This window comes from Armigeres subalbatus, chromosome 1 (assembly GCF_024139115.2).
Source record: "Armigeres subalbatus isolate Guangzhou_Male chromosome 1, GZ_Asu_2, whole genome shotgun sequence".
Classification (NCBI taxonomy): Eukaryota; Metazoa; Arthropoda; class Insecta; order Diptera; family Culicidae; genus Armigeres; species Armigeres subalbatus.
In genome coordinates, this window is record NC_085139.1 from 223,109,617 (window position 1) to 223,135,420 (window position 25,804).

The 25,804-nt window shown below is 43.0% G+C and overlaps 1 protein-coding gene across 2 annotated transcripts in view; it reads right to left on the reverse strand.

Moving 5' to 3' along the window:
* The window catches only part of LOC134205821 (glutamate receptor ionotropic, kainate 2), an 872,584-nt gene that overhangs the window by 94,999 nt on the left and 751,781 nt on the right, over positions 1–25,804 (reverse strand). For both annotated transcript variants that reach the window (XM_062681433.1, XM_062681435.1), the window contains exon 11: positions 11,906–12,166. In XM_062681433.1, the coding sequence (XP_062537417.1) occupies positions 11,906–12,166 (261 nt within the window). The remainder of the gene's footprint in view (positions 1–11,905; positions 12,167–25,804) is intronic.

A 25,804-nucleotide genomic window follows, 5' to 3' on the forward strand; every position in this document is an offset into this window, starting at 1 on the left:
CAGATGTTTTTGAAAGTTCCTTCAGGAAATCATCCTGGAACTTCTACAGTGATTCTTTTTGGTTTCATCAGAAATTTCTCCTCAAGACGTTTTGCTGAATGATTTTTTTCTCACATTTGTCACTCCTAAAAGTTGTAACCGATGTGATCAGCGGCGTGAGTTATTCCAAGAATTTCTGGATAAACTCCTGGGGGAACTCCAAGATAAGATTCTGGAGAGACCTAAAGATGAATTTTCAAAGATACTCCAGGAAGGAATTCTGAAGGAGCTCCTAGAAGAATATCTGGAGGACCTCTAGTTGGAAAAAATCCTGAAAGAACTTCATAAGGAAATACTGAAAAATCAAAATAGAAATATTTAGAAGAACTACAGGAGGATCTACAGGAGTAATTTTTGGAGGAGCACCAAGAAAAATATTTGGGGAAACTCCAGGAAGGGATCCTAGAGTAGCTCCAAGAAGAATTCCAAAGATTCATCCCAGAAACTCATTTTGAATTTCACCAGAAATTCATTCTGAACTCCCCCAGGAATAAATTCTTAAGTCCCCCAGGAATTCATTCTGAATTCCCCCAGGAATTCATTTATTCCCCCAGGAATTCATTCATTCCCCCAGGAATTCATTCTGAATTCCCCCAGGAATTCATTCTGAATTCCCCAGAAATTCATTCTGAATTCCCCCAGGAAGTCATACTGAACTCCCCCGGGAATTCATTCAAAATGCCCCCAGGAATTCATTGTGAATTCCCCCAGGAATTCATTCTGAATTAACCCAGGAATTCATTCTGAATTCCCCCAGGAATTCATTCTGAATTCCCCCAGGAATTCGTTCTGAATTCCCCCAGGAATTCGTTCTGAATTCCCCCAGGAATTCGTTCTGAATTCCCCCAGGAATTCGTTCTGAATTCCCCCAGGAATTCGTTCTGAATTCCCCCAGGAATTCGTTCTGAATTCCCCCAGGAATTCGTTCTGAATTCCCCCAGGAATTCATTCTGAATTCCCCCAGGAATTCATTCTGAATTCCCCCAGGAATTCATTCTGAATTCCCCCAGGAATTCATTCTGATTTCCCCCCCAGGAATTCATTCTGAATTCCCCCAGGAATTCATTCTGAATTCCCCCAGGAATTCATTCTGAATTCCCCCAGGAATTCATTCTGAATTCCCCCAGGAATTCATTCTGAATTCCCCCGGAAATTCATTCTGAATTCCACCGGAAATTCATTGTGAATTCCCCTAGGAATTCATTCTGAATACCCCCAGGAATTCATTCTGAATTCCCCCATTCCCCCAGGAATTCATTCTGAATTTCCCCAGGAATTCATTCTGAATTCCTCCAGGAATTCATTCTGAATTCCCCCAAGAGTTCATTCTGAATTCCCCCAGGAATTCATTCTGAATTCCCCCAGGAATTTATTCTGAATTCCCCCAGGAATTCATTCTGAATTCCTCCAGGAATTCATTCTGAATTTCCACAGGAATTCATTCTGAATTCCCCCAGGTATTCATTCTGAATTCCCCCAGGAATTCATTCTGAATTTACCCAAGAATTCATTCTGAATTCCACCAGGAATTCATTTTGAATTCCCATGAATTCATTCTGAATTCCCCAGGAATTCATTCTGAATTTCCCAGAATTCATTCTGAATTCCCCAGGAATTCATTCTGAATTTCAGGAATTCATTCTGAATTCCCCAGGAATTCATTCTGAATTCCCCAGGAATTCATTCTGAATTCCCCATGAATTCATTCTGAATTTCCCCAGGAATTCATTCTGAATTCCCAGGAATTCATTCTGAATTTCAGGAATTCATTCTGAAGTTCTCCAGGAATTAATTCTGAATACCCCCAGGAATTCATTCTGAATTCCCCCAGGAATTCATTCTGAATTCCCCCAGGAATTCATTCTGAATTCCCCCAGGAATTCATTCTGAATTCCGCCAGGAATTCATTCTGAATTCCGCCAGGAATTCATTCTGAATTCGGCCAGAAATTCATTCTGAATTCCCCCAGGAATTCATTCTGAATTCCCCCAGGAATTCATTCTGAATTCCCCCAGAAATTCATTCTGAATTCCCCCAGGAATTCATTCTGAATTCCCCCAGGAGTTCATTCTGAATTCCCCCAGGAGTTCATTCTGAATTCCCCCAGGAATTCATTCTGAATTCCCAGGAATACATTCTGAATTTCCCCAGGAATTCATTCTGAATTCCCCAGGAATTCATTCTGAATTCCAGAATTCATTCTGAATTCCCCAGGAATTCATTCTGAATTCCCAGGAATTCATTCTGAATTCCCAGGAATTCATTCTGAATTCCCAGGAATTCATTCTGAATTCCCCAGGAATTCATTCTGAATTCCCAGGAATTCATTCTGAATTCCAGGAATTCATTCTGAATTCCCAGGAATTCATTCTGAATTTCCCCAGGAATTCATTCTGAATTCCCCAGGAATTCATTCTGAATTCCCCAGAATTCATTCTGAATTTCAGGAATTCATTCTGAATTCCAGGAATTCATTCTGAATTCCCCAGGAATTCATTCTGAATTCCCCAGGAATTCATTCTGAATTCCCCAGAATTCATTCTGAATTCCCCAGGAATTCATTCTGAATTCCCAGGAATTCATTCTGAATTCCCAGGAATTCATTCTGAATTCCCCAGGAATTCATTCTAATTCCCAGGTATTCATTCCAAATTCCCCAGGAATTCATTCTGAATTCCCCAGGAATTCATTCGGAATTCCCCAGGAATTCATTCTGAATTCCCCCAGAAATTCATTCTGAATTCCCCCAGGAATTCATTCGGAATTTCCCCAGGAATTAATTCGGAATTCCCCCAGGAAATCATTCGGAATTCCCCCGAAATTCATTCAAAATTTCCCCAAGAATTCATTCTTAATTCAGCAGGAATTCATTCTTAATCCAGCAGGAATTCATTCTGAATTCTCCCAGGAATTCATTCTGAATTCTCCCAGGAATTCATTCTGAATATCCCCAGGAATTCATTCTGAATTACCCCAGGAATTCATTCTGAATTCCCCCAGTAGTTCATTCGGAATTCCCCCAGGAATGCATTCGGATTTCCCCAGGAATTCATTCGGAAATCCCCCAGGAATTCATTCTGAATTCCCTCAGGAATTTATTCTAAATTCCCCAGGAATTCATTCTGAATTCCCCGAAATTCATCCTGAATTCCCCCAGGAATTATTTCTGAATTCTCTCAGGAATTCATTCTGAATTTCCCCAGGAATTCATTCTGAATCAACCCAGGAATTCATTCTGAATTCCCCAGGAATTCATTCTGAATTCCCCCCCTGGTTTCCCCCGCGAATTCATTCTGAATTCCCCCAGGAATTCATTCTGAATTCCCCCAGGAATTCATTCTGAATTCCCCCAGGAATTCATTCTGAATTTCCCCAGGAATTCATTCTGAATTTCCCCAGGAATTCATTCTGAATTCCCCCAGGAATTCATTCTGAATTCCCCCAGGAATTCATTCTGAATTCCCCCAGGAATTCATTTTGAATTTCAGGAATTCATTCTGAATTCCCCAGGAATTCATTCTGAATTTCCAGGAATTCATTCTGAATTCCCCAGGAATTCATTCTGAATTTCCAGGAATTCATTCTGAATTCCCAGGAATTCATTCTGAATTTCAGGAATTCATTCTGATTCCCCAGAAATTCATTCTGAATTTTCCAGGAATTCATTCTGAATTCCAGGAATTCATTCTGAATTCCCCCAGGAATTCATTCTGAATTCCCCCAGGAATTCATTCTGAATTCCCCCAGGAATTCATTCTGAATTCCCCCATGAATTCATTCTGAATTCCCCCAGGAATTCATTCTGAATTCCCCCAGGAGTTTATTCTGAATTCCCCCAGGAATTCATTCTGAATTCCCCCAGGAATTCATTTTGAATTCTCCCAGGAATTTTTTTCGTCTTCCTCCAGGAATTTATTCTGAATTTCCCCAGAAATTCATTTTGAATTCCCCCAGAAATTCATTCTGAGTTGCTAGGAAAACCATCCATCGTTCACACCGCAAAAATCGGACAAGTGCGGTGAGCCGGACACGTAGCCAGAATGTCGGACAGTAACCCGGTGAAAATGGTTCTCGACAATGATCCGACGGGCACAAGAAGGCGAGGTGCGCAGCGGGCAAGGTGTCGATCAGTTGGAAAATGACTTGCGGACCCTCCGTAGACAGCGTGGTTGGAGACGAACACTGGGGCAGTCCTTGTTCAAACATGGAAAAAGCCTCTCAGTCATTGGAATAATAAAATGGACCATATGTGTCTTCAGCTTAATTTCAATATACATTAATGCCGACATTCTGGTCAATATTCACAATTTTAAGCGATATTCGATATTCGACGGGGAATGCGGTCCCATTGCTATTGAAAATTGTTTCGATCGGACGTTGCATTTCGGAATTATTGAAAAATCATTGTTTTTTCATTGTTTGGAAAAAAAAATTCAAAACTGAAAAATTATTTTTTTTCGGGGATGGTGGCAATGCATTTTAACTAATGCAAAAACATGCAAAATTATCGAAAAAATGTGATCTATTCTCCTAAAGAGCTTTTTTGACCTTTCTAATGGGATTTTTTCAATATATTTTATAATGCACGAGAAAGGCATCATCATTGTTAGGTGGATTAATCTGGGTTTTTTAAATTTAATTTTATTGAAGATCATTTCAAATGCTAATTAAATAGGATGTTCTGAATTTCCTCAGGAATTTATTCTGAATTTCCCCACGAATTCATTCTGAATTCCCCCCGGAATTCATTCTGAATTCCCCCCGGAATTCATTCTGAATTCCAAAGGAATTCATTCTAAATTACCAAAGCAATACATTTTGAATTCTCCCAAAAATTCATTCTGAATTCCCCCAAGAATTCATTCTGAATTCCCCCAAGAATTCATTCTGAATTCCCCCAAGAATTCATTCTGAATTCCCCCAAGAATTCATTTTGAACTCCCCCAGGAATTCATTCTGAATTCCCCCAGGAATTAATTCTGAATTCCCCCAGGAATTAATTCTGAATTCCCACAGGAATTCATTCTGAATTCCCCCAGGAATTCATTCTGAATACCCCCAGGAATTCATTCTGAATTCCCCCAGGAATTCATTCTGAATTACCCCAAGAATTCATTCTGAATTGCCCCAAGAATTCATTCTGAATTCCCCCAGGAATTCATTCTGAATTCCCCCAGGAATTCAATCTGAATTCCCCCAGGAATTCAATCTGAATTCCCCCAGGAATTCAATCTGAATTCCCCCAGGAATTCAATCTGAATTCCCCCAGGAATTCATTCTGAAATCCCCCAGGAATTCATTCTGAATTCCCTCAGGAAATTATTCTGAATTCCCCCAGGAATTAATTCTGAATTCCCCCAGGAATTCATTCCGAATTCCCCCAGGAATTCATTCTGAATTCCCCCAGGAATTCATTCTGAATTCCCCCAGGAATTCATTCTGAATTCCCCCAGGAATTCATTCTGAATTCCCCAGGAATTCATTCTGAATTCCCCCAGGAATTCATTCTGAATTAACCAAGGAATACATTCTGAAATCCCCAAGACATTCATACTGAATTCCCACAAGAATTCATTCTGAATTGCCCCAAGAATTCATTATGAATAACACCAGGAAATCATTCTGAATTCCCCAGGAATTCAATCTGAATTCCCGGAATTCAATCTGAGTTCCCCCCGGAATTTAATCTGAATTCCCCCCGGAATTCAATCTGAATTCCCCCCGGAATTCAATCTGAATTCCCCCAGGAATTCAATCTGAATTCCCCCAGGAATTCAATCTGAATTCCCCCAGGAATTCAATCTGAATTCCCCCAGGAATTCAATCTGAATTCCCCCAGGAATTCAATCTGAATTCCCCCAGGAATTCAATCTGAATTCCCCCAGGAATTCAATCTGAATTCCCCCAGGAATTCATTCTGAATTCCCCCAGGAATTCATTCTGAATTCCCCCAGGAATTCAGAATGAATTCCCGAAGGAAATCATTCTGAATTCCCGAAGGAATTCAGAATGAATTTTCGAAGGAATTCATTCTGAATTCCCGAAGGAATTCATTTTGAATTCTCCCAGGAATTCATTCTGAATTCCCGAAGGAATTCTTTCTGAATTCCCGAAGGAATTCATTCTGAATTCCCGAAGGAATTCATTCTGAATTCCCGAAGGAATTCATTCTGAATTCCCGAAGGAATTCATTCTGAATTCCCGAAGGAATTCATTCTGAATTCCCGAAGGAATTCATTCTGAATTCCCTTAGGAATTCAATTTGAATTCCCCCAGGAATTCAATTTGAATTCTCCCAGGAATTCAATTTGAATTCCCCCAGGAATTCAATTTGAATTCCCGCAGGAATTCATTCTGAATTCGCCCAGGAATTCATTCTGAATTCCCGAAGGAATTCATTCTGAATTCCCGAAGGAATTCATTCTGAATTCCCGAAGGAATTCATTCTGAATTCCCGAAGGAATTCATTCTGAATTCCCGAAGGAATTCATTCTGAATTCCCGAAGGAATTCATTCTGAATTCTCCCAGAAATTTCCGAAGGAACTCTGGGAAGATTTGCCATAGAGACGCCAGGAGGAATCCCTAGAGAAATTCCGGAAGAAGCTCCAGATGGAATTCTTGAAGAAACTCTAGGAGGAATTCCTGGAGGAGCTCCTTGAGGAATTGCTGATGAAACTCCAAGAGATATTGCTGATGGAACTTCAAGAGGAGTTCCTTGCTGAACTGCAGAAGGAATTATTGAAGAAATTTCTGGTGGAGCTTCAAGAAGAATTTTCGCAGAAACTCCAGTTAGAATTCTCAAAAGAACTCTTGAATTCCTGGAGGAATTCAGAAATTATTCCTGGGAGATTTCAGAATGAATTCCTGGGGGAATTGAGAATAAAGTCCTGGGGATTCAGAATGAATTCTTTTGGAAATTCAAAATTATTTCTTAGAGGAATTAGAGAATCTGCTGCAGGAAGGCATTCCTCCTGGAGCTCCTTCAGCAATTTTTGATTTCTCTTGGCGTCTTTTCGGAAATTCTGCTTAGTGTTCCTTTGGGAATTCCTCCTGGAGTTCCTCAAGGAAATTCCTTCAGGAATTCTTCTTGGAGTTCATCTAGGAATCCTCCAGGAGCTTCTCCCAAAATTCTACTAGGAGCTCCGCTAGAAATTACTCCTGAAGTTATTCCAGGAATTTCTCCAGGAGGAACTTTGTCCAAATATTTCTCTTTTGATTTTTGTGGGGTTCTTCCAAAAATTCATTCGGAAGCTCTTTCGGGAATTTTGCTTGAATAATCCCTAATTCCTAGTTTCATAAATCCCTTTATAATCCTTATTTCCAAATTCCTAAATTCTTTTCTGTCAAAATCCTGCATTGCTAAATTCAGCACCTACATTTCAAAAGGGCGAAACCGATTTTGTAAACAAGAACTTCTCACCCACTGATGGAAGCAGCGAATCCTCTTCTTTCATTAAATGGCGCTGGATTGCGTGGCACTATGGGGAATTTTCTTACAATTGGGTGACCAAAAACATTTTTTCAATAAAAACTGTTTCTTCTTCTTCTTCTTATTGGCATTACATCCCCACACTGGGACAGAGCCGCCTCGCAGCTTAGTGTTCATTAAGCACTTCCACAGTTATTAACTGCGAGGTTTCTAAGCCAAGTTACCATTTTTGCATTCGTATATCATGAGGCTAACATGATGATACTTTTATGCCCAGGGAAGTCGACGCAATTTCCAATCCGAAAATTTCCTAGACCGGCACCGAGAATCGAACCCAGCCACCCTCAGCATTTTGAAATGTTGGTGCCGAATTGATAAATTCTTGAATCCCTAATTTCATAAATGGCTACGTTCCCAAATTTCTAAATTTTCTAGATCGTAAATTCCCAAGTTCCTAAATACCTGTTTCCTTAATTACTGAATTCCAAAATTGCTAAATCCCTACCAAGTTCCTATGTTTTTAAATTCTTAAATTACCAAATTCCGAAATTTCTGATTACCTAAATTTCTCAACTCCTAGATTCCCAAATTCCTAATTTGGAACAGATTTTACAATCGTGATAATAATGATTGATTTGTTTATCCACTATGGCAGGCCGTTATAGGCAAGAAGATTCACGCTTCTATTGTACGATATTCAATAGATGGTATTAGGGATCCTATAATGTGAGATATGCAAATACTTTTCCAGACAATTTAGCTTCCAGCACTTGCCACAGCGCAAAATGTTGAAGCTTGAATATGACTTTGCATTTGATAACAATTTGGAATATGTTTGTCTGTCCACTAAAGTGTTTAAATAAGCATTATTATCACTAAAATAAAAGTGCAATACAAATAGGCGAAACACGATACATAAACTAGATTACTTCTACTCGCGAAAGTAAAACAAATTGTTTATTCGATGAAACTTTTCTTAAAATCTATCTCAATACCTCTCATCCTCGTCTCAATCTGCAACAATAACAAAGTTCATTTGGCTCACGTTTTGACAGTTCTCAATGCTCGATTGGCTTACAATGGTCGCTTTCGCATATCTCTCATTATAGGATCCCTACACGGAGAAACACGTTTACTCATTAATGGGTACTTTTTCTTTGCTATCTCTTTCCCTCTGCTGAAAAATTTACCCATTTTGAGAGAATAAGTGGATCTACTCATTTAAATGAGTAAATCCACTTATTCTCCCAAAATGGGTAAATTTTTCAGCAGAGAGAAAGAGATAGCAGACAAAAAGTACCCATTAATGAGTAAACGATTTTTACCGGGTAGATGGTATACATGCCTCCCTCTCAAATTCGGTTGCTTCATGCTTGTTCGCACCCTACGCCTGTTTCAAACCACTCAGAGACTGAGAGAACTTTTATTGCTTTTTCTTTGTTTTTTTCTCACGGAAATCTTACTCATTTTTCGTAAAAAGTGGAACTTATCATTTTTTCCAAAACAGATTTTTAGAAACACATAATGTTGAATTTTATTAGGCATCAAATGTTGGATGGTTTAAATTCGTACGGACGGCTTTCATACAAGCAGTGCGGACGACTTGCAATCAGCATAATGCGACTCGTAAGTATTGCAAAAAACGTGGAACGGAATATTCCGGCTGGTCCTCAGCGGCCAATGCATGAATTTACAATCAGTAGTCGCTAACAAAATCCCGATATCCTACATATTGTTACTGGAAAGAATCATGACTAATGGATTTAAAACACCTGAGATATATCGGGGCAAAGTTGCCGTTTCACGCTTTCTGCAGGGGTTGGTATTTGCAGTGCAAAAAAGAAAAAAACAAAAATAACTAAACGAATTGTATTTGAACAATAAAGAAATCAATTTCCAAGCTAACAAATAATAAGTTAATTTAGGTCGTCAACATGTGTTATGGCCCGTTTACATATACGCTAGTTCTAGCGGACAATGCACTAGCCGACAATACTAGCGCGATATTAGCACAATGTAAACAGGAACTGTTCTTGCTAATAAGCGTTTACATTATGCTAATATCGCGCTAGTATTGTCGGCTAGTGCATTGTCCGCTAGAACTAGCGTATATGTAAACGGGCCAATAATTCCCATCTACCAGTTCCTCAGTGTCCGAATTGTCAGACGCTAGTTTCCAGATAAGAGCCATTTCTCATATTGAAAACTAGTAGGTGCTATCCCGCCTGCAGAGCTGATTAAAAGAAACCACAAGATAAAAATCCCATCGAAACCAATCTGTGTGCCAAGATTGCAATCTGGGGCTGCCAATAATCGTTAAACTAAAAGAGACAGCAAGCAACTGGCATCAGCCTGTTCTTTTTTTTTTTTTTTACAAGGGAGAATGCATTTACACACTAACCCAGTACACGTGCATTGTAGTTGCCAAACTACCACACGGAAGTGTACTGGAGTGTCGGACTCGACCATACCGGTAATACCGACTAAACTCCCTTGGGCTCCACCATCGTTTCCCCCAGGAACTACCTCGCAGTACTACTTCTGGGGGGACGGCAGTACTAAGCGTACTCGCTCATTATCGCTCACACAGGCACTCGTCCCACGCGAGACTGACTTGGGTGCTCGCACACCATTCACTCCATTTGAGTCTTACTTGGATGCTCTCCCGGACGCTCCGCTGCCATGCCTCGAGGTGTCAATAGCGGTAACTGCCTGGGCCTACAGATATTGCGCTACGACACTCCTGCCTCAGCACGAGCAGATCAATCACACCACTGCCGAAGCAGACCACACGCTACCCTGCCGAAGCAGGGACACTCCCCATGCACCACATGTGCACAACTGTTGTAGGTGTGTGGGTACAACCCACTGCTACCCTGCCGCCGAAGCAGCTTCTCCAAAGACCATTCGCTCCATGTGACCCTTTTTCGGGTGCTCACTCTAACACTCCACTGCCATGCCTCGAGGTGTCGATAGGTCCCTCGACTCCTACCTCAGCATGTGCAGTCCATACTCAGACTTCTGCTGCGCTTCGAGGTGACAATAGCGGTGACGCGCTATGACCCTCCTGCCTCAGCACAACCAGATCACTCACTCCCTGCCGAAGCAGCTCACGCTACCCTACCAAGTAGGGACACTCCCCAACTCACTCCTAACACTCCACTGCCATGCCTCGAGGTGTCGATAGCGGTAGCAACGCTACGACACTCTTACCTTAGCATGTGCAGTCCATACTCAGACTTCTGCTGCGCTTCGAGGCTGCCATAGCGGCGGCGACTCGCTATGACACTCCTGCCTCAGCACAAACAGATCACTCACTCCCTGCCGAAGCAGCTCACGCACTACCCTACCGAAGTAGGGACACTCCACATGCCAGTTGGCACTCCTCCCTGGGCTTGTGCTTTTGAAGCGGCACACAGTCGCTTTGATAGAGTCCGCTTACGGGCACTTGTGGTTTTGGGAGGGATTTAGCAGATCGCACTGCTAAATCCCACCACCCCCTAGGCAGTTCTCCCTGCCGCGCAGACAGCTGGGGAGGGGTCGTCAAGCCATTGGACTGGCATCAGCCTGTGGAATGTTCGAATAGGCTGCCACCCACCCGTTTTCCAGCCTGGCGGGAGAGCAAAGCAGCAACCCTGCAAATCATTGCACGTGCTCGATTTAATACCTCGTTTTATGCAAAACTGCCACCTCGTGCTTCCTTCCTGATCCCCGGTCCTGGACCCAAGGATGAAAGAATAATGCGACATCGCCCGTCGCTGTCGTGGAGGGTTCCTCCCAAAAAATGTGATCATTGAAATAAATTATGATCTCCGGGTATGTGCGAAGGCCAAGTACGTGCGCCTCGGGGCAGCAATTATTCATGCAAATATTTTCCTAGAACTGACTGTTCCGGGGGCTTTTTTCGTCGGAAATTTGAATCCATTACCTAGAACAAATCTCGGGCACGGGTGATTCCGCTCCGCGTCTCAAACATCTGGTGCCGCCAGGCAGGGCGGGATGAAGATAAAAGGTCGAAAGACAAATGGCATACACGACGAAAGTTCGAATGAACGAAATTGAATGAAAAGTCAAACAGGTCAATAAACCGAAAGTTGGCCTTTCGACCTTTTGTCCCCATTTATTCAGATTCACGTCTGAATTTCAAACCTCGTAATTTTTTGTTTGTTTTTGTAGATTAAAGTCCGGTCTAGTGGTCGGCGTTGACTAGTTAACGTTGAGTTGTTGTCGGTGTAAATTACGGTCAGTGTTATCCACAAGCCATTAATTCGCAGTGTCGTCGCTGTCGCTCTTTTTGTGTCATCTCTGACCATCCAAACCGTGGCACGTATCCTCAAAAAAACTGAAACGGATTTCGGTGAGAGTGCAACTGCTGCTAACCATTCGAACCAGTTGTGGTGGAAACGTGTGTCGGTATATAAAAGCATAGGACTCACCGCGCCAGGATGAACAGCAGGACGGAAACGCCGAGATAAGCCGTCGCCATGTAGATCCACACGTCCAGCGAGAGTGGCGACAGGAAGGAGAACAGATTTGGCGGCTGCTTCACCGGCTTTCGGTACAGCACGGAAATGCCCAGATTCATGAATGGCATCGTAAAGTCCACCACCTGCTCCCGGTCGAAGGTGATGGTGAGATCGGCGATGGCCAAGTCGGCCCGTTGCTCCAGCAGCTCCTTTATCATGCCGTCCCATTCGCTGGTTGAGGGTGAGAGCGAGATAAAAATAGATGGAAAAACGCGAATTAGGTTAGCTGTTGATGATTAAGTTCATAAAGAAGTGTTATGTATAGCCGCAAAGTGGAGGCCGTGGAGGCAGGCTTGGCACAGTATAAGTGGATTCGTATTCCACGTCTTACATGTTTGTCTAGGCTTCCTACTGTTTTAGATATAAGGAAATTGGAGATAGTAAAACTATTTGTTTGGCTCCAATCGCCTCCTCCAATCCTCCAATTGCCGATATAGACCACTATTATCAAGGGGATTACAAACAGGGTACAATACATAAAAGATGAAAATCTTCGTCATGATCTGCGTCAACCAAAAATAATAATACTGTAATGACCATCATGATAGTAAAGCACACCATCTCCCTAGAAATTCCTGCAGAGATAATTCGAAGGAATATCCCATGAAAACTCGAAATAACTTTTCATTGAAATGCGAAAGAAATTCCTGTGGAAACAAAAAAAAATCCCATTCAAAAGAGTTTCCTATGGAATGTCAAAAGATGTTTTTGCTTTTCTCGTACAACAAAGTTGTACCAGAAGGCTATAATTTCACTCCAAAAGCCAAATTTTGATAGAAGGCTCGGAGACCCATAGTGTTATATACCAATCGACTCAGCTCGAAAAACTGAGTAAATGTCCGTCTGTGTGTGTGTGTGTGTGTGTGTGTGTGTGTGTGTTTTTTTTTTCTTCCTAAACAATGGAGGGGGAATCTGCTCAACAGACATCCTGGGTTGACCAGGAAGTGCTGGGTTAGGGGCCACCTCCAATGAGGGAGGCAGGACTGCATCCCCGACCAGCTAAACCGTTTCCATTGCCGCCAAGCCCATCGTCCCTTCGGTACAACCAGAAAGTAATGCTTCAAAGGGGGGCCAGTGCATAACGCACCCTCGAGGTTAGCTGCGTGTCCTTGCAGCATCGAACATCGTGACTCGCTTTTTAGAAGAACACCATGGTATCGTGCCAGCGCATTGCCGGCTTTCCAGGTGGCCTTACCACGCCCTATGTCCTCGGAAGGTGGGCAGGGTCGACTTCGCGCCTGCTTCCCTCTGCACGACTGGTATCAAGAGTGATGATGCCGTGTGCACCCCAAATTGACCTTTCTGCGATAGGGCCTATTCGCCAGCACACAGAGGGACTTGCCGACGCGGTGCCTACGCCTGCCCCAGCCTTGACGAGGACCCCTTTCCGTCCTCGGGCTCGGAACCCGCCCGGTTGACCGCCGCCGCGAAAGCGACGATACCATGTTGTTTTTCACGCGGCCACTTGTTCGATAAAAGGATCGAGTTCGACCACAGGGCACCGGTATGACCCATGAAGCCGACTCCGAACCCTTGGACCACCTCTTATTTGCGCCTGAACTAGCCATCCCTCGAGTCCACGCGCCACCTTCTGTGTAGCTCCGAGACGATTTGGACGATAGCCGATAAAACGGCGTTCCAGCCAACTTCATCTTTACACATCCTCCGAACTAGGTTGTCCGGGGGAGTGTCCAGACCACATGTGGCAAGCATGTGGTCACGCATTGTGCGAAAACGCGGGCACACGAACAACACGTGTTCCGCCGTTTCCTCTAAACCAACGCACACCGGACACTCGGGCGAGGCCGAGTGTCCGAACCGGTGTAGGTACTGTCTGAAGCAACCATGGCCTGTAAGGACCTGGGTCAGGTGGAAAGTGATTTCCCCATGGCGCCTCTTGACCCACGTACCTATCTCCGGTATCAACCTATGTGTCCATCTACCCTTAGTGGTGTGTATGTGTGTGTGTATGTGTGTGTGTGTGTGTGTGTGTGTGTGTGTGTGTGTGTGTGTGTGTGTGTGTGTGTGTGTGTGTGTGTGTGTGTGTGTGTGTGTGTGTGTGTGTGTTTTTTTTTTTTTTTGCAAGGGTTAAAGGCCATCAAAAATCTGCGCGACAGACACCTCGAGCATCCACACTATGCTCGAAGGCGAACAGGGATGGGCTCCTCCCGACCTGCTAAAAATGTGCCTCCCGGATAAACCGGGTCCCTTATCCTCCTTGCCTCGATCCCCCCGGGACCACTGGATGCTGCGACTACTTCGGGGGGGGCTGTGCTCATGCACTTCTTCTAAAATTCCGGCCCCTAGCTTAGGCTAGTTCGCCGACTGGATTGCTGAGATCCACTGCTACGTCTCGATCCCTCGGCGGTTGTGCCGCAAACTTCCTCACTCGAATCCTCCTGACTTCCCCCGGCGTCGAGGGTGGTCCACCAGTTCCGGTGAAGGAAACTTCCGCACTGATGGTGCCCCGACTACCGGCGGCTATCGCAGGGCGCATTGCGCCGACTTCGTCTTCAGGTTGCAGAGGTGGTCCGACAGTTCCGGTGGTGGATAACGTCCGCACTGGCGGTGCCCTACATACCCGAAGCACTTCCTTCTTCTTTCTTCTTTCTTCAGCAGGTTGACGGTTCGAGTGCCGAGGTCGGTCCGACGATTCCGGTTGGCAGAAGACTTCCGGTTCGCTGGCGCCCCGACGACTCGATACCCAACACTGCTCACTGTGCTGGATTTTGCTCCAAACCGACGCTTACTTGCTGGTCCCTTCTCCATCGACGCTGCAGCTCTGACATTATTTGTGTCACGACTCTGGTTACCGCATGCCACGTACCTTCATCGCGACACATTCGCTCTGCGATGTTGTCCGCCCTTATGGCAGGCATTCTCCTACGTGCCTCCGCAAACCTCGGGCAGTCGAATATCACGTGCTCTGGAGTCTCCTCTACGTCGATACACGCCGGGCAGAATGGCGATGACGCATGGCCACACCGGTGCAAATATTGGCGGAAACAACCGTGTCCGGACAGGAACTGTGTGAGGTAAAAGTTCACCTCACCATGCTCCCTGTTCACCCACGTCGACACATTGGGGATGAGCCGATGGGTCCACCTTCCATTATCCGCATTGTCCCACTCCTGCTGCCACTTCACCATAGAGTCCAGTCTCACCGCCTTCCTCACATTTCTGGTATCCCTCCGTTGGTAGCACTCGATGTCCTCTGCTAGGGTTATGCAGACTGGAATCATCCCTGCGATAACGCAAACTGCCTCCGACGAAATAGTTCGGTACGCACTCGCGACTCGAATGGCCATTAGACGAAACACGCTATTCAGCTTCCTCCGGTTACGTTTCGTCTTGAGCGCAGCTCCCCAGGCTGGAACTCCGTACCTTAGTATCGAGGATGATACTGACGCAAGAAGACGCCTACTGCTGCCTTTCGGACCGCCGACGTTCGGCATGATCCTTGCTAACGCACTGATCATTTGAGCCGCCTTTTCACAGGAATAGTCCACGTGGGTGTTGAAGTTCAACCGGTCATCAATCATCACACCTAGATGTCTCAGAGTCCGCACCGACGGGATGTCGTGCCCTCCGATGGTAATCTGCATCCGCTGGATTACTTTGCAGTTGCTGACCAGCATCACTTCCGTTTTGTGATGAGCCAGCTGCAGCTTGACTCCATTCATCCAGGTTTCTACAGCGTCGGTCGCTTCCGCCACCAGCATTTCCACCTCCTCCAGTGACTCACCGGTTATCGTTAGGACGACATCATCCGCGAATCCGTAAATCTTTACACCTTTGGGCAACTTCAGCATCAGCACCCCGTTGTACATCACATTCCATAACGTCGGGCCTAGTATGGACCCTTGTGGAACGCCCGCCGTAACCCTGATCGACTTCTGCCCCGAGTTCGTGTCGTAAACCAGAATCCGGTTCAGGAAGTAGCTCCTAAGGATCTTACACAGGAAGTCGGGGATTCGCATTCCATGCAGCGCTGCGGCGATGGCCTCCCAGCTGTTGAACGCGTTTTTGACGTCAATCGTCACTACCGCGCAGAACCGATTGCCGCTCCTCTTCTTCTTGGACGCCCTCTCTGCATCTTCAATGACTGTCCTGATTGCATCCACAGTCGATCTGCCTTTGCGGAATCCGAACTGTTTTTCCGATAAGCCAGTCTCACCCTCCGTGAACTGAAGGAGCTTCCCCAGTGTATCCAGTAGACATATGGGCCTGTACGATGCTGGATTCCCCGGCGGTTTTCCTGGTTTCGGCAGCAGCACCAGTTTCTGGATCTTCCACGTGTCCGGAAAATTACCGTCTACTAAACACTTCTGCAGCACCATCCTGAACAGATCCGGGAACGCCAAAATCGCGGATTTTAGAGCCACATTTGGAATTCCATCCGAGCCCGGAGCTTTCTTCTTGTTTAAACCTTTCGCCACTGATGACATCCCGTCATTAGAGATTTGCTACGTTAACTCGGTCTTCATCTTCGTACGGAGTAGACGGCTAGGTCATAGAACGATGCTGCGGGAAAAGACCGTCCAGGACGGTCTTAAACTTGTCTAGACACATTTCCGCTGGCGTCATTGGACCCTTGATCTTCTTTGTCACAACTCGATAAGCGTTACCCCAAGGATCAGCGTCAGCTTCCTGGCACAACTCCTGAAGCAGTTAGACTTGCTGATTTGGATCGCCCGTTTGAATGCCGCTCTAGCTTCACGGAAAACTATCTTTCGCTCCTCTCTGACCATTTCAGACCGTGCCCTCTGAACGTGTCTCCTAGCTCTGAGACAGGCAGCGCGAAGGTTGGCAAGATTTTCGTTCCACCAGTAACTTGGCCGTCGGCTATTCGTTGGCTCCAATTTCCTCGGCATCGTCGCATCGCAAGCCCTCGCTAGCGTTTCCGTCAGTTGGTCTGCGTCAAGGTTTGTAGCGTCGCTGTTCACTCGAAGTGCTTCGATAAAAGATCCTTATCGAAGTCTTTCGTCTTCCATCTTCGCCAACTAGACCTTGTCTCCCGTCGTACCGTCGGCGTTCGCGTTCCAACACTATATCGGATCGCCTGGTGATCGCTATGGGTATATTCTTCACAAACTCTCCAGTTCATGTTCCTCGCCATCGACGGACTGCAGAACGTGACATCGATGATGGACTCCTGCCATCTCTGCGGAATGTACTAACGGTACCTTCGTTGCACAATCTTATTTCAGCTAAGCCAGCGCCTCCAGCAAACTGTAACCTCTGGCGTTAGTCAGTCTGCTTCCCCAATCCACTGCCCAAGCATTGAAATCGCCTCCGATGATCACTGGATTTCGGCCGATCAGCTTCTCCGTGAGTGAGTCCAGCATCCGGTTATACAGCTCCAAAGTCCACCTTGGGGGTGCGTAACAGCTACACACAAAGATCCCGTTAATTTTGGCGATTACGAAACCCTCGCTTGAACTGTCTACCACCTCTTGGATAGGAAATCTGCCCATCACTTGGATAGCCGCAATCCCTGTAGCATCCGCCACCCAGTTGCCGTTGTCAGAAGGAATCCGGTACGGCTCAGCAATAATTGCCACGTCGCACATTGCTTCTGTTGTCGACTGCCACAACAGCTGCTGTGCGGTGTCGCAATGGTTGAGATTCAACTGGATGATCTCCATTAATCTCGGCCCGCCATCGCCTTCTTGTAGGCAGGGCATTGAAAGCCACCCGTCATGTGGTCGTTTCCATCCTCCGGTTTGCAGAGCAGGCATCTTGGTTGCTTCGTGCAGTCCCTAGCAACGTGTCCTTCTCCACCACATTTCCTACAAAGACCGGATCTGTCTGGGCCACTGCAGTTTCGCGCCTGGTGTCCAAATGCCATACATTTGAAGCATCGCTCCATCTGTTTGGTGATTCGAGGGTGAGTCTCAACGGACACATAGACCATCCGACCTTCACCTTGGCCACCTCCACCATTTTGTTGGCGGCATCTACCGGTAGTCGTATCGCTGCTATTTGTGTACCACCGTACGCTTTCCTCAACCGAATGGTCATCTGAACTTCGCCCAGCATGCATTGTGAGATCAGTGCATCCCTCAGTTCGTCTATCGTGGTGATCTCGTCCAGGTCTCTGCATTCGACCACGGCCTCCTGCGTTAAAGCCCTTACGTTTCCTTCACTACCTAAGGAATTGGCAATGAGCTCCCGGAAGGCCGAGCGTGTGTGTGTGTGTGTGTGTGTGTGTGTGTGTGTGTGTGTGTGTGTGTGTGTGTGTGTGTGTGTGTGTGTGTGTGTGTGGGTGTGTGTAGCCCCGGGATTTTTTTAATGTTAAACACGTTTCATATAGAACACAGCAAATAGTTTTGAAAATTCAACGACGTGTAAAATTGCAGCTGATCCTAACAAACGAATTAACATTCGATATTCAATTAAATTTGACTAAATTTTACAAGCAAGAACAGTTTGAATTTATTTCAATTTGAAGGAACAGCAAGATTGATTGAATATTACGTTTATTTGCATGCTCCAAATATGTGCATGAACATATATTTAAAATCGTAACATATTTTTATCTGTGAAGGACTTGACCGATTTGATTGCAACTAGTTTCATTCGACGGAGAAACTTTCCTAGTTGGACACTATTGTTTTTGTTTGTTAATAACTCATTCAGTTTGAATAATATTTCTATTTTTCTTTTAACAAATGCGCTGTTTACATGCACACTTTAAGTCATTAATCAATTTAGCCGTGACGCAATCCATTACTCTCATAGTTGAGTTAATTCTTAAGTAGCGTGATAAAATCGCATCTAAGCTTTTAATCCCCAAAATGTAGGCAATTTTTGTTGCATTTACCATTCTAATTCAAATTCAACACATTTAATCGAGAAAGGCATAATCACCACTGGTGGATGAATTTGGGTTTTTCATGAAAATTCAACAGAATTTCTCGCCTTTCCCATTTCCGAAGAAATTTAAAAAATATTCGTAAAAATTTGTAGAAAACTAAAGAATAATTTAAAAATTACTAAACCTACTTAAATAAGAATTTGCCAATGAGAATGATGGTAGAAGCAATTATCTACACCCAGTTTTTTTTTACGCGGTTGGAGTTCATTAATTTCTCGGTTAACCTGAGCTTTCACAGCTTTTTAAATACCCCCTGAATTTTCTATGATATTTTTGTATTTTTTTTCGTAGGATCAATTTATTGTTTCATTGACGCTGAAGGTCTTAAACTATTAAAACCAAATCGTGTAAAATAAACATGGGTGTATAAACATTTTTTTTCCTGAATAAAACACAATTGACGAATTTCGCGCCAAGCCTTCTATGGGGCTGGCAGTACCATCTCAGAATCGAACGAAACTTGGTGGGCATAAAGATATGGTATTTCTAAGCCACTCTGCATACTTAGTTTTTCAAAAATTGTCAAGAGTAACATTTTAAGCGGGCTTGGTAGTCATATGGCTACTGCTTCTGCCTCATACGCAGGAGGTCGTGGGTTCAATCCCAGGTCCGTTCCATTCTCCTACTTTGTATCTTTCTCTTTATTTCTCATGTTCTAGCAATCGCTAGAACTGGAAATGGACTTCCATACCGTTTCCATTACTATTCCTATACCTTCTACTTGAGTATTCTAACAGTAATCTGCTAGAATTGGAAATGAACTATAGAGTTCGTTTCCTACATCCAATTAGAAATTCCATCAGTTACCTTCTCCTATCTATATCACATTGGCAGCTCGTTAACCAAGACGGACCTCTGCCTCTCCAACCTAACCCAGAAATTCCAACAAATTCCGCATGAACTCGTGGCAAGTGCAGAGGTATATTCGGCTTGCAGTGGGCGAGTGATTGCATCATCATTTCCTCCCCTTCCCTACATTGACTTGCATTCTGACGTGGCAGGCGCCAGTATGACATAACAAATGAGATCACCAGTACTTGTACATTGAAGATGTGTGCTAGTCCCAAGCAAACATCTGTTGGTTCCCTGTGCAAGAACAGCTGATCTGGTCATAATGGAGTAGCAACTACGAGCAGTCAATCAAGCTCAAGCTCAAGCTCAATTGTCAAGAGTAACATTTGATGAGGGCCTAATTTTTTTCATTATTTTTTTTAAAAAAATCGATGTAACTCTAAAATGACATAACCTTCAAAAAAGTGTTGTATGGCGGACTGTCGTAAAATTCCCTGAAGTTTTTTGAAAAAACATCCAAAAAATTAAAAAAAAAAGGATTTTGATACTGGAAAAAATGGTTTTAAAATTAAAATCGACATTACAAAAAAAAACCTCATCTCAGAAATTGATGAAATTTTTTCTGCAGATAGGTATTTCTAACTTTTCTGGGAATAATGTTTCTGTGACGTATTTAAGGAAAAAAAGTTTTTCTAACAAAAACTTTTTCCATGTCCATATTGAGTGAAAATTTATCAGCGTGTTTTATGCCTACAGCGCCATATGGTTCAGCAGCCTATCATCAATCAACGACACATTTTGAACGTATACAAATTTGTTTGGTAAGCAATTTAGCATAATCTAACATAATTGTGGACCAACATTTGAAAAGGGTTTATATTTTCTTTGACTTTTTGTATCGAAGTAACTTAAAAACAATTGAGTTCACAAAAAAAAAAACAAATAATTGCTTTGAAAACGGGCAATGTTACCGAAACGAAACTGAAGTGATATTTAATTGTAATAGTGGAAAAGAAGATGTTGTTTTTCAGCAAAGGCTAACCACTGATCGGTGTAAGTTAGAAACCATTATAAAGCCTGTAGATGAATTTTTATCGCATTTTATTGAAAAAAAAAATGATAAACTTATAACTCATGACATTATTTGCAAACAGTAATACACTTTTTTGAAAAACAAAAAGAGTACTTTAGGTCAAAGTGAAATACTTGTACTGTTGGATTTCTCTGAAAATTATTCATTCATTATGCAAAATGCTGCTCAGGGTTGGAATAATTCCCAGGCAACAATACATTCATTCGAAGTTTACTTTGAAAGAAGTGGTAGATTAGAAAACTTTAGCTTTATTAATCAGAAGTAATGACCCATGACACAAAAGCTGTTCACTTATTCATTGGCTTCATGGCCGTGCGGTTAGCGACGCCAATCGTTTAAACGCATGTGCTATGAAGTGTGGGTTCGATTCCCGCCCCGGTAAGGAGAAAACTTTTCGTAAAGCGGAAAGCTCTCCACTGGTCCACTCCCTAGTAACATTTTGGTTTAATGCTGATTTTATAACACTCTCGAAGAGTAAATTATTCGGTTCCCTAAAACTAACATTATGTATAAGATTTAAGAAATTGTTAAACTTGATTTCGGCTCCGTAACGCTTCACGGCAATTGAGCCTCCAAAATAAACGAGATTAAAAAAAGCGTTATAAAACATAAATGTTACTTGGGCTGGGTGTTGCGTAAATGTCCTATCCATTGTCTCATGTTAGATGTTAAGTGTTCAGTCTGTGCGACCTCTGGTCGAAGACGGTGATTCTGTCTTTATAATTATAATATTTATTTCAAAATTAATTGACTTTTTGAAACAGTCGATCGATTTTACAAAAATTACTTTTGTGCCTGGTGGAGCAGCAGGACATTATGAAAATAAAAAGAACTTTGCAAGTCTGTGAAATTTCAATTCAAAACATGGCTTAGAAGCAGAATGGCACTTTTTTGCAACATCGCACAAAAAGGGCCTTGCGAAGCTATTGGTGGCACTCTCAAACAAATAAAAAAAAGCAAGTCTTGCCAAAGATTATGGAAATACTATTAAGACTCCTCGGGAGTTGTACGAATGGGCAGTTACACAATCAGACAAAAATATCACTAAATTACATTTCTGTTATATCTCGAATGAGCAATACTCAACAATGGCAGAAGAGTTTGATGAACTTTTCAAAAAAGCAAAAACTATAACTGGCACACAAAAGTTTCATTCTTGGTAAATCGTAAATGTTATTATTCTTTGAATGTGCATTCACCCGAAATCCCCCTTATGAAATTATCTACCGAAGAATCAAAATGTTTTTCTGATAAAAAAAATCGACCTCCATTTTTTTTTGCTAAACCAATTTTAATCTTTACATTCATTGATTTATTATCTCGGTGAACGAAACGCTCTTTTATGTTTCAGATTTTACAGTTCAGACAAATTAACAATACTCCATCACAATTTTGTAAATCTGGTCATTTATGTGTAACATTGATATAAGAAATATGCCCTTTTGAAATGTTGGTCCACATTAATGTTAGATTATGCTAAATTGCTTCCTAAACAAATTTTTATACGTCCAAGATGTGTCGTTGGTTGATGATAGAATGCTGAACCTATATTTGGCGCTGTAGGCATAAAACACGCTGATAAATTTTCACTCAATATGGACATGAAAAAAGTTTTTGTTAGAAAAACTTTTTTTCCTTAAATATGTTACAGGAACATTATTCCCAGAATAGTTAGATAATTAAAAGACCTATCTGCAGAAAAAATCGATTTATGAGATGAGGTTTTTTTGTAATATCGATTTTAATTTTTTAAACAAATTTTTGTCAATGTACAGATCGGATTTTTATTTTTTGGATATTTTTCCAAAAAACTTCATGGAATTTCATGACAGTCCGCCATACAACACTTTTTTGTAGGTCTTGTCATTTTAGTGTTACATAGATTTTTAAAAAAATCATGAAAAAAAATTAGGCCCTCATCAAATGTTACTCTTGACAATTTTCGAAAAACAAAGTATACAGAGTGGCTTAGAAATACGATGTCTTTATGCCCACCAAGTGTCGTTCGATTCTGAGATGGTGTTGCCAACCGCTGGTCGAGTTGGCGCGAAATTCGTCAATTACTATATAAGGACTATACACATTTTTATGAAAAACAAATGGAACAGGGAATAAATCTGGGAATTTTCCATAGATAATCTCTTATTTAACATTAGGAAATATTTGTTAAAAAAATTAACGCGGATACATCTGTGCAGAAATTTGTTGTAACTAAATTTTCAAAGACCCCCTTTTTACTGCATTTTTTGTACGTCACTTCGTTCCAAGTCCCTCTTTTTACGGCACGTGACGTAAAAAGAATTTTAATCTTTATTGACATCCAAAAGTAAACCTAGAAGAAGGCACTCTCAGAAAACCCAAAGAACTACAAAGCCTTCAACAAGTGTTCCAATCCAGGTCATCCAAGACTTTTCTTCCAAGACACACATAACGAAAGGGCTGATATCTCTTATCAAAATTGGTTTATGTCCTTTTTCTTCTTCTTTAATGGCTTTTTTCAAACTATCATGTATTTGGAAGGCTCATTTGCCGTGAAGCGTTACGGAGCCGGAGTCATGTTTTTAAATACAGTTTGTCATGATTATTATATACTAATGTTAGTTTTGGGGAACCGAAAGACTCGCGGTTTGGTCGAGGTTAAGGAATACAATTATACAATAGGAAAGTAAGGGAATTTAGGGAGCTTAATTAATTAGAATTCTGATGTTTACACAGTTGAAATCCTTGGCAATGTTTCACTTCTGTAATGAGACAAACATTTTTTGGGAGACAGCATCGAGAGGAAGACATACGAATGGGGTTCAACGGTACACAACAAGAGGAAGACATTCTGAAGGGATTACGACAGCTAAAGAGACGGGTGGACGACGATTACAGTCTAACATCAGCAACTTTCAAAAATTGGTGGACAATGGACATGTATTCGAGATCAAGACCCGCCAACACTTCCCTAATAGGCTTTGGCTGCCTTCCTCGGACCCGAAGATGTTCAGTTAGCGCAGATCTGGGGCCACGATGCTCCTCGCACGCCCACACGACATGGTCAATGTCTTGATAATCTGCGCCGCAAACACAGAGATGTGCATTTAAAGTGTAGTGATTGGACATTAGACGACAATTGATTCGAATGAAGTCTCGTCCCAAATTAAATGGTTTGAACCCTAGCCGCTTAGACACCTGTTGGCGAATTGAGTACAACCATCTACCCATCTCCCCATTTGTCCATTTTTGTTGCCAGCTGATCAAGGTTTCCTGACGAACTAATGAGAAAAATTCATCGAAGGTGATTTGCCGATCGTAAATATCACCTTCCATAGCATCCACCTTAGCCAAAGAGCCCGCTTTCTTATTTCCCGGGATCGAGCAATGAGAAGAGACCCAAGCCATGGTGGTTGTAAATGACCGTTTTGATAAAACACTCAAAGCTTTTTGTAGCATGCCCGTATTTGCTTGCAAATATTGGAGGAATGACCTCCGCACGAAGGAAGTCTGGTATTCCATGAACCTCCTGCTTCATGGACAGATCAAAAGTAACAGAGGAACTGTAAGAGTCTAAGAAGTTAGCACGATTGGTGTCAACCGAAGATGGGCTTACCTCCAGCGTCATATACCAGTGGTAAATACTCATGAATCGAGATTGAGGGTTTTATTCGAGCAGCTTCTCGAAGTTGTCAATGACCAATGGATTGAGAACCTCACTGCGGATGAGGAACCGGAGCGATAATTCTGCGAAACGATCTGTTAGTGGCAGTACTCCCAAACTCATCGTATGAGTCGAATTCATACAACCTAACGCGAAACGGAGACAGCGATACTGATTACGTTGAAGCTTCAGCATATGTGTTTTAGCCGCGAACTGGAAGCAGAAACTACCGTATTCGAGGGCTGACAAAATGGTTGTTTGATACAACGTGATAAGATCTTCGGGATGCGCTCCCTACCATGTTCTGTTTATTGATCGCATGAAGTTGATCCGTTTCTGGCATTTTTGTATCAGATACACAACGAACCAGACCCCGAGGTATTTAGAAGACTTGCTATGAGTGATTGTCTTACCCATCAGTTGGAGCGAGAATTTTACCGGCTTATGTTTATTTGAAAAGACAACCATCTCAGTTTTCTCCGGAGACAAATCGATACCAAGTGGACAAATTGTTCAGAGTATCTTGCAATGGTCCTTGTAGATCAACTGCGGTTGACCCCGAAACGGATACAACGCAGTCATCCACAAGCTGTCTTAACGAGCAATTTGGCATGAGACATTCATCAATGTCTCTGACGTAAAAATTGTAAAGGAGGAAGCTCAAACATGAACCCTGGGGGAGACCCATGTAGCTAATTCGTGAAGTTGCCGAGTCACCATGAGAAAAACTCATTCGCTTCTCTCAGAACAAATTGTACAAATAGTTGTTCAAAATTGGTGAAAAACCACACGAATGGAGTTTATCGGATAAGATATCGACGCAAACTGAATCAAAAGCCCCCTTAATGTCCAAAAACACTGAGCCTATTTGCTCTTTTTTAGCGAAAGTAAGCTGAATTTCTGAAGAAAGCAGAATTGTGTATCTGACAAAATTTTTTTCGATTCAACCCATTTGTCTAGCCGGAAGAGAACCATATTCTCCAACAGCTTCCGGAGACGAGACAGCATCACGATGGGACGATACGAGTTATAATCCGACGCGGGTTTTCCGGGCTTCTGGATGGCTATCACCTCACTAGCCTCCAGTCATCCGCAACAATGTTACACTCCAGTAATCGATTGATCAAGCTCAATTAGCGCCTCTTCGCGACATCTGGGAGGTTTTTGAGCAAATTGAACCTGATTCTATCCATCCCAGGAGCGGAATTGTTACATGAAAGGAGAGCAAGCGAGAATTCAATCATCGAAAAGGGGCGATCCATATCATCCCTGTTAGCAAAAGTATCACGTGACTCTTGCTTCACCGGCACCGAATCCGGACAAACTTTCTTTGCGAAGTCGAGTATCCACCGCGACGAGCTTTCACGATCTTTGTTTACGGACGACGCGTTGCGCATTCTT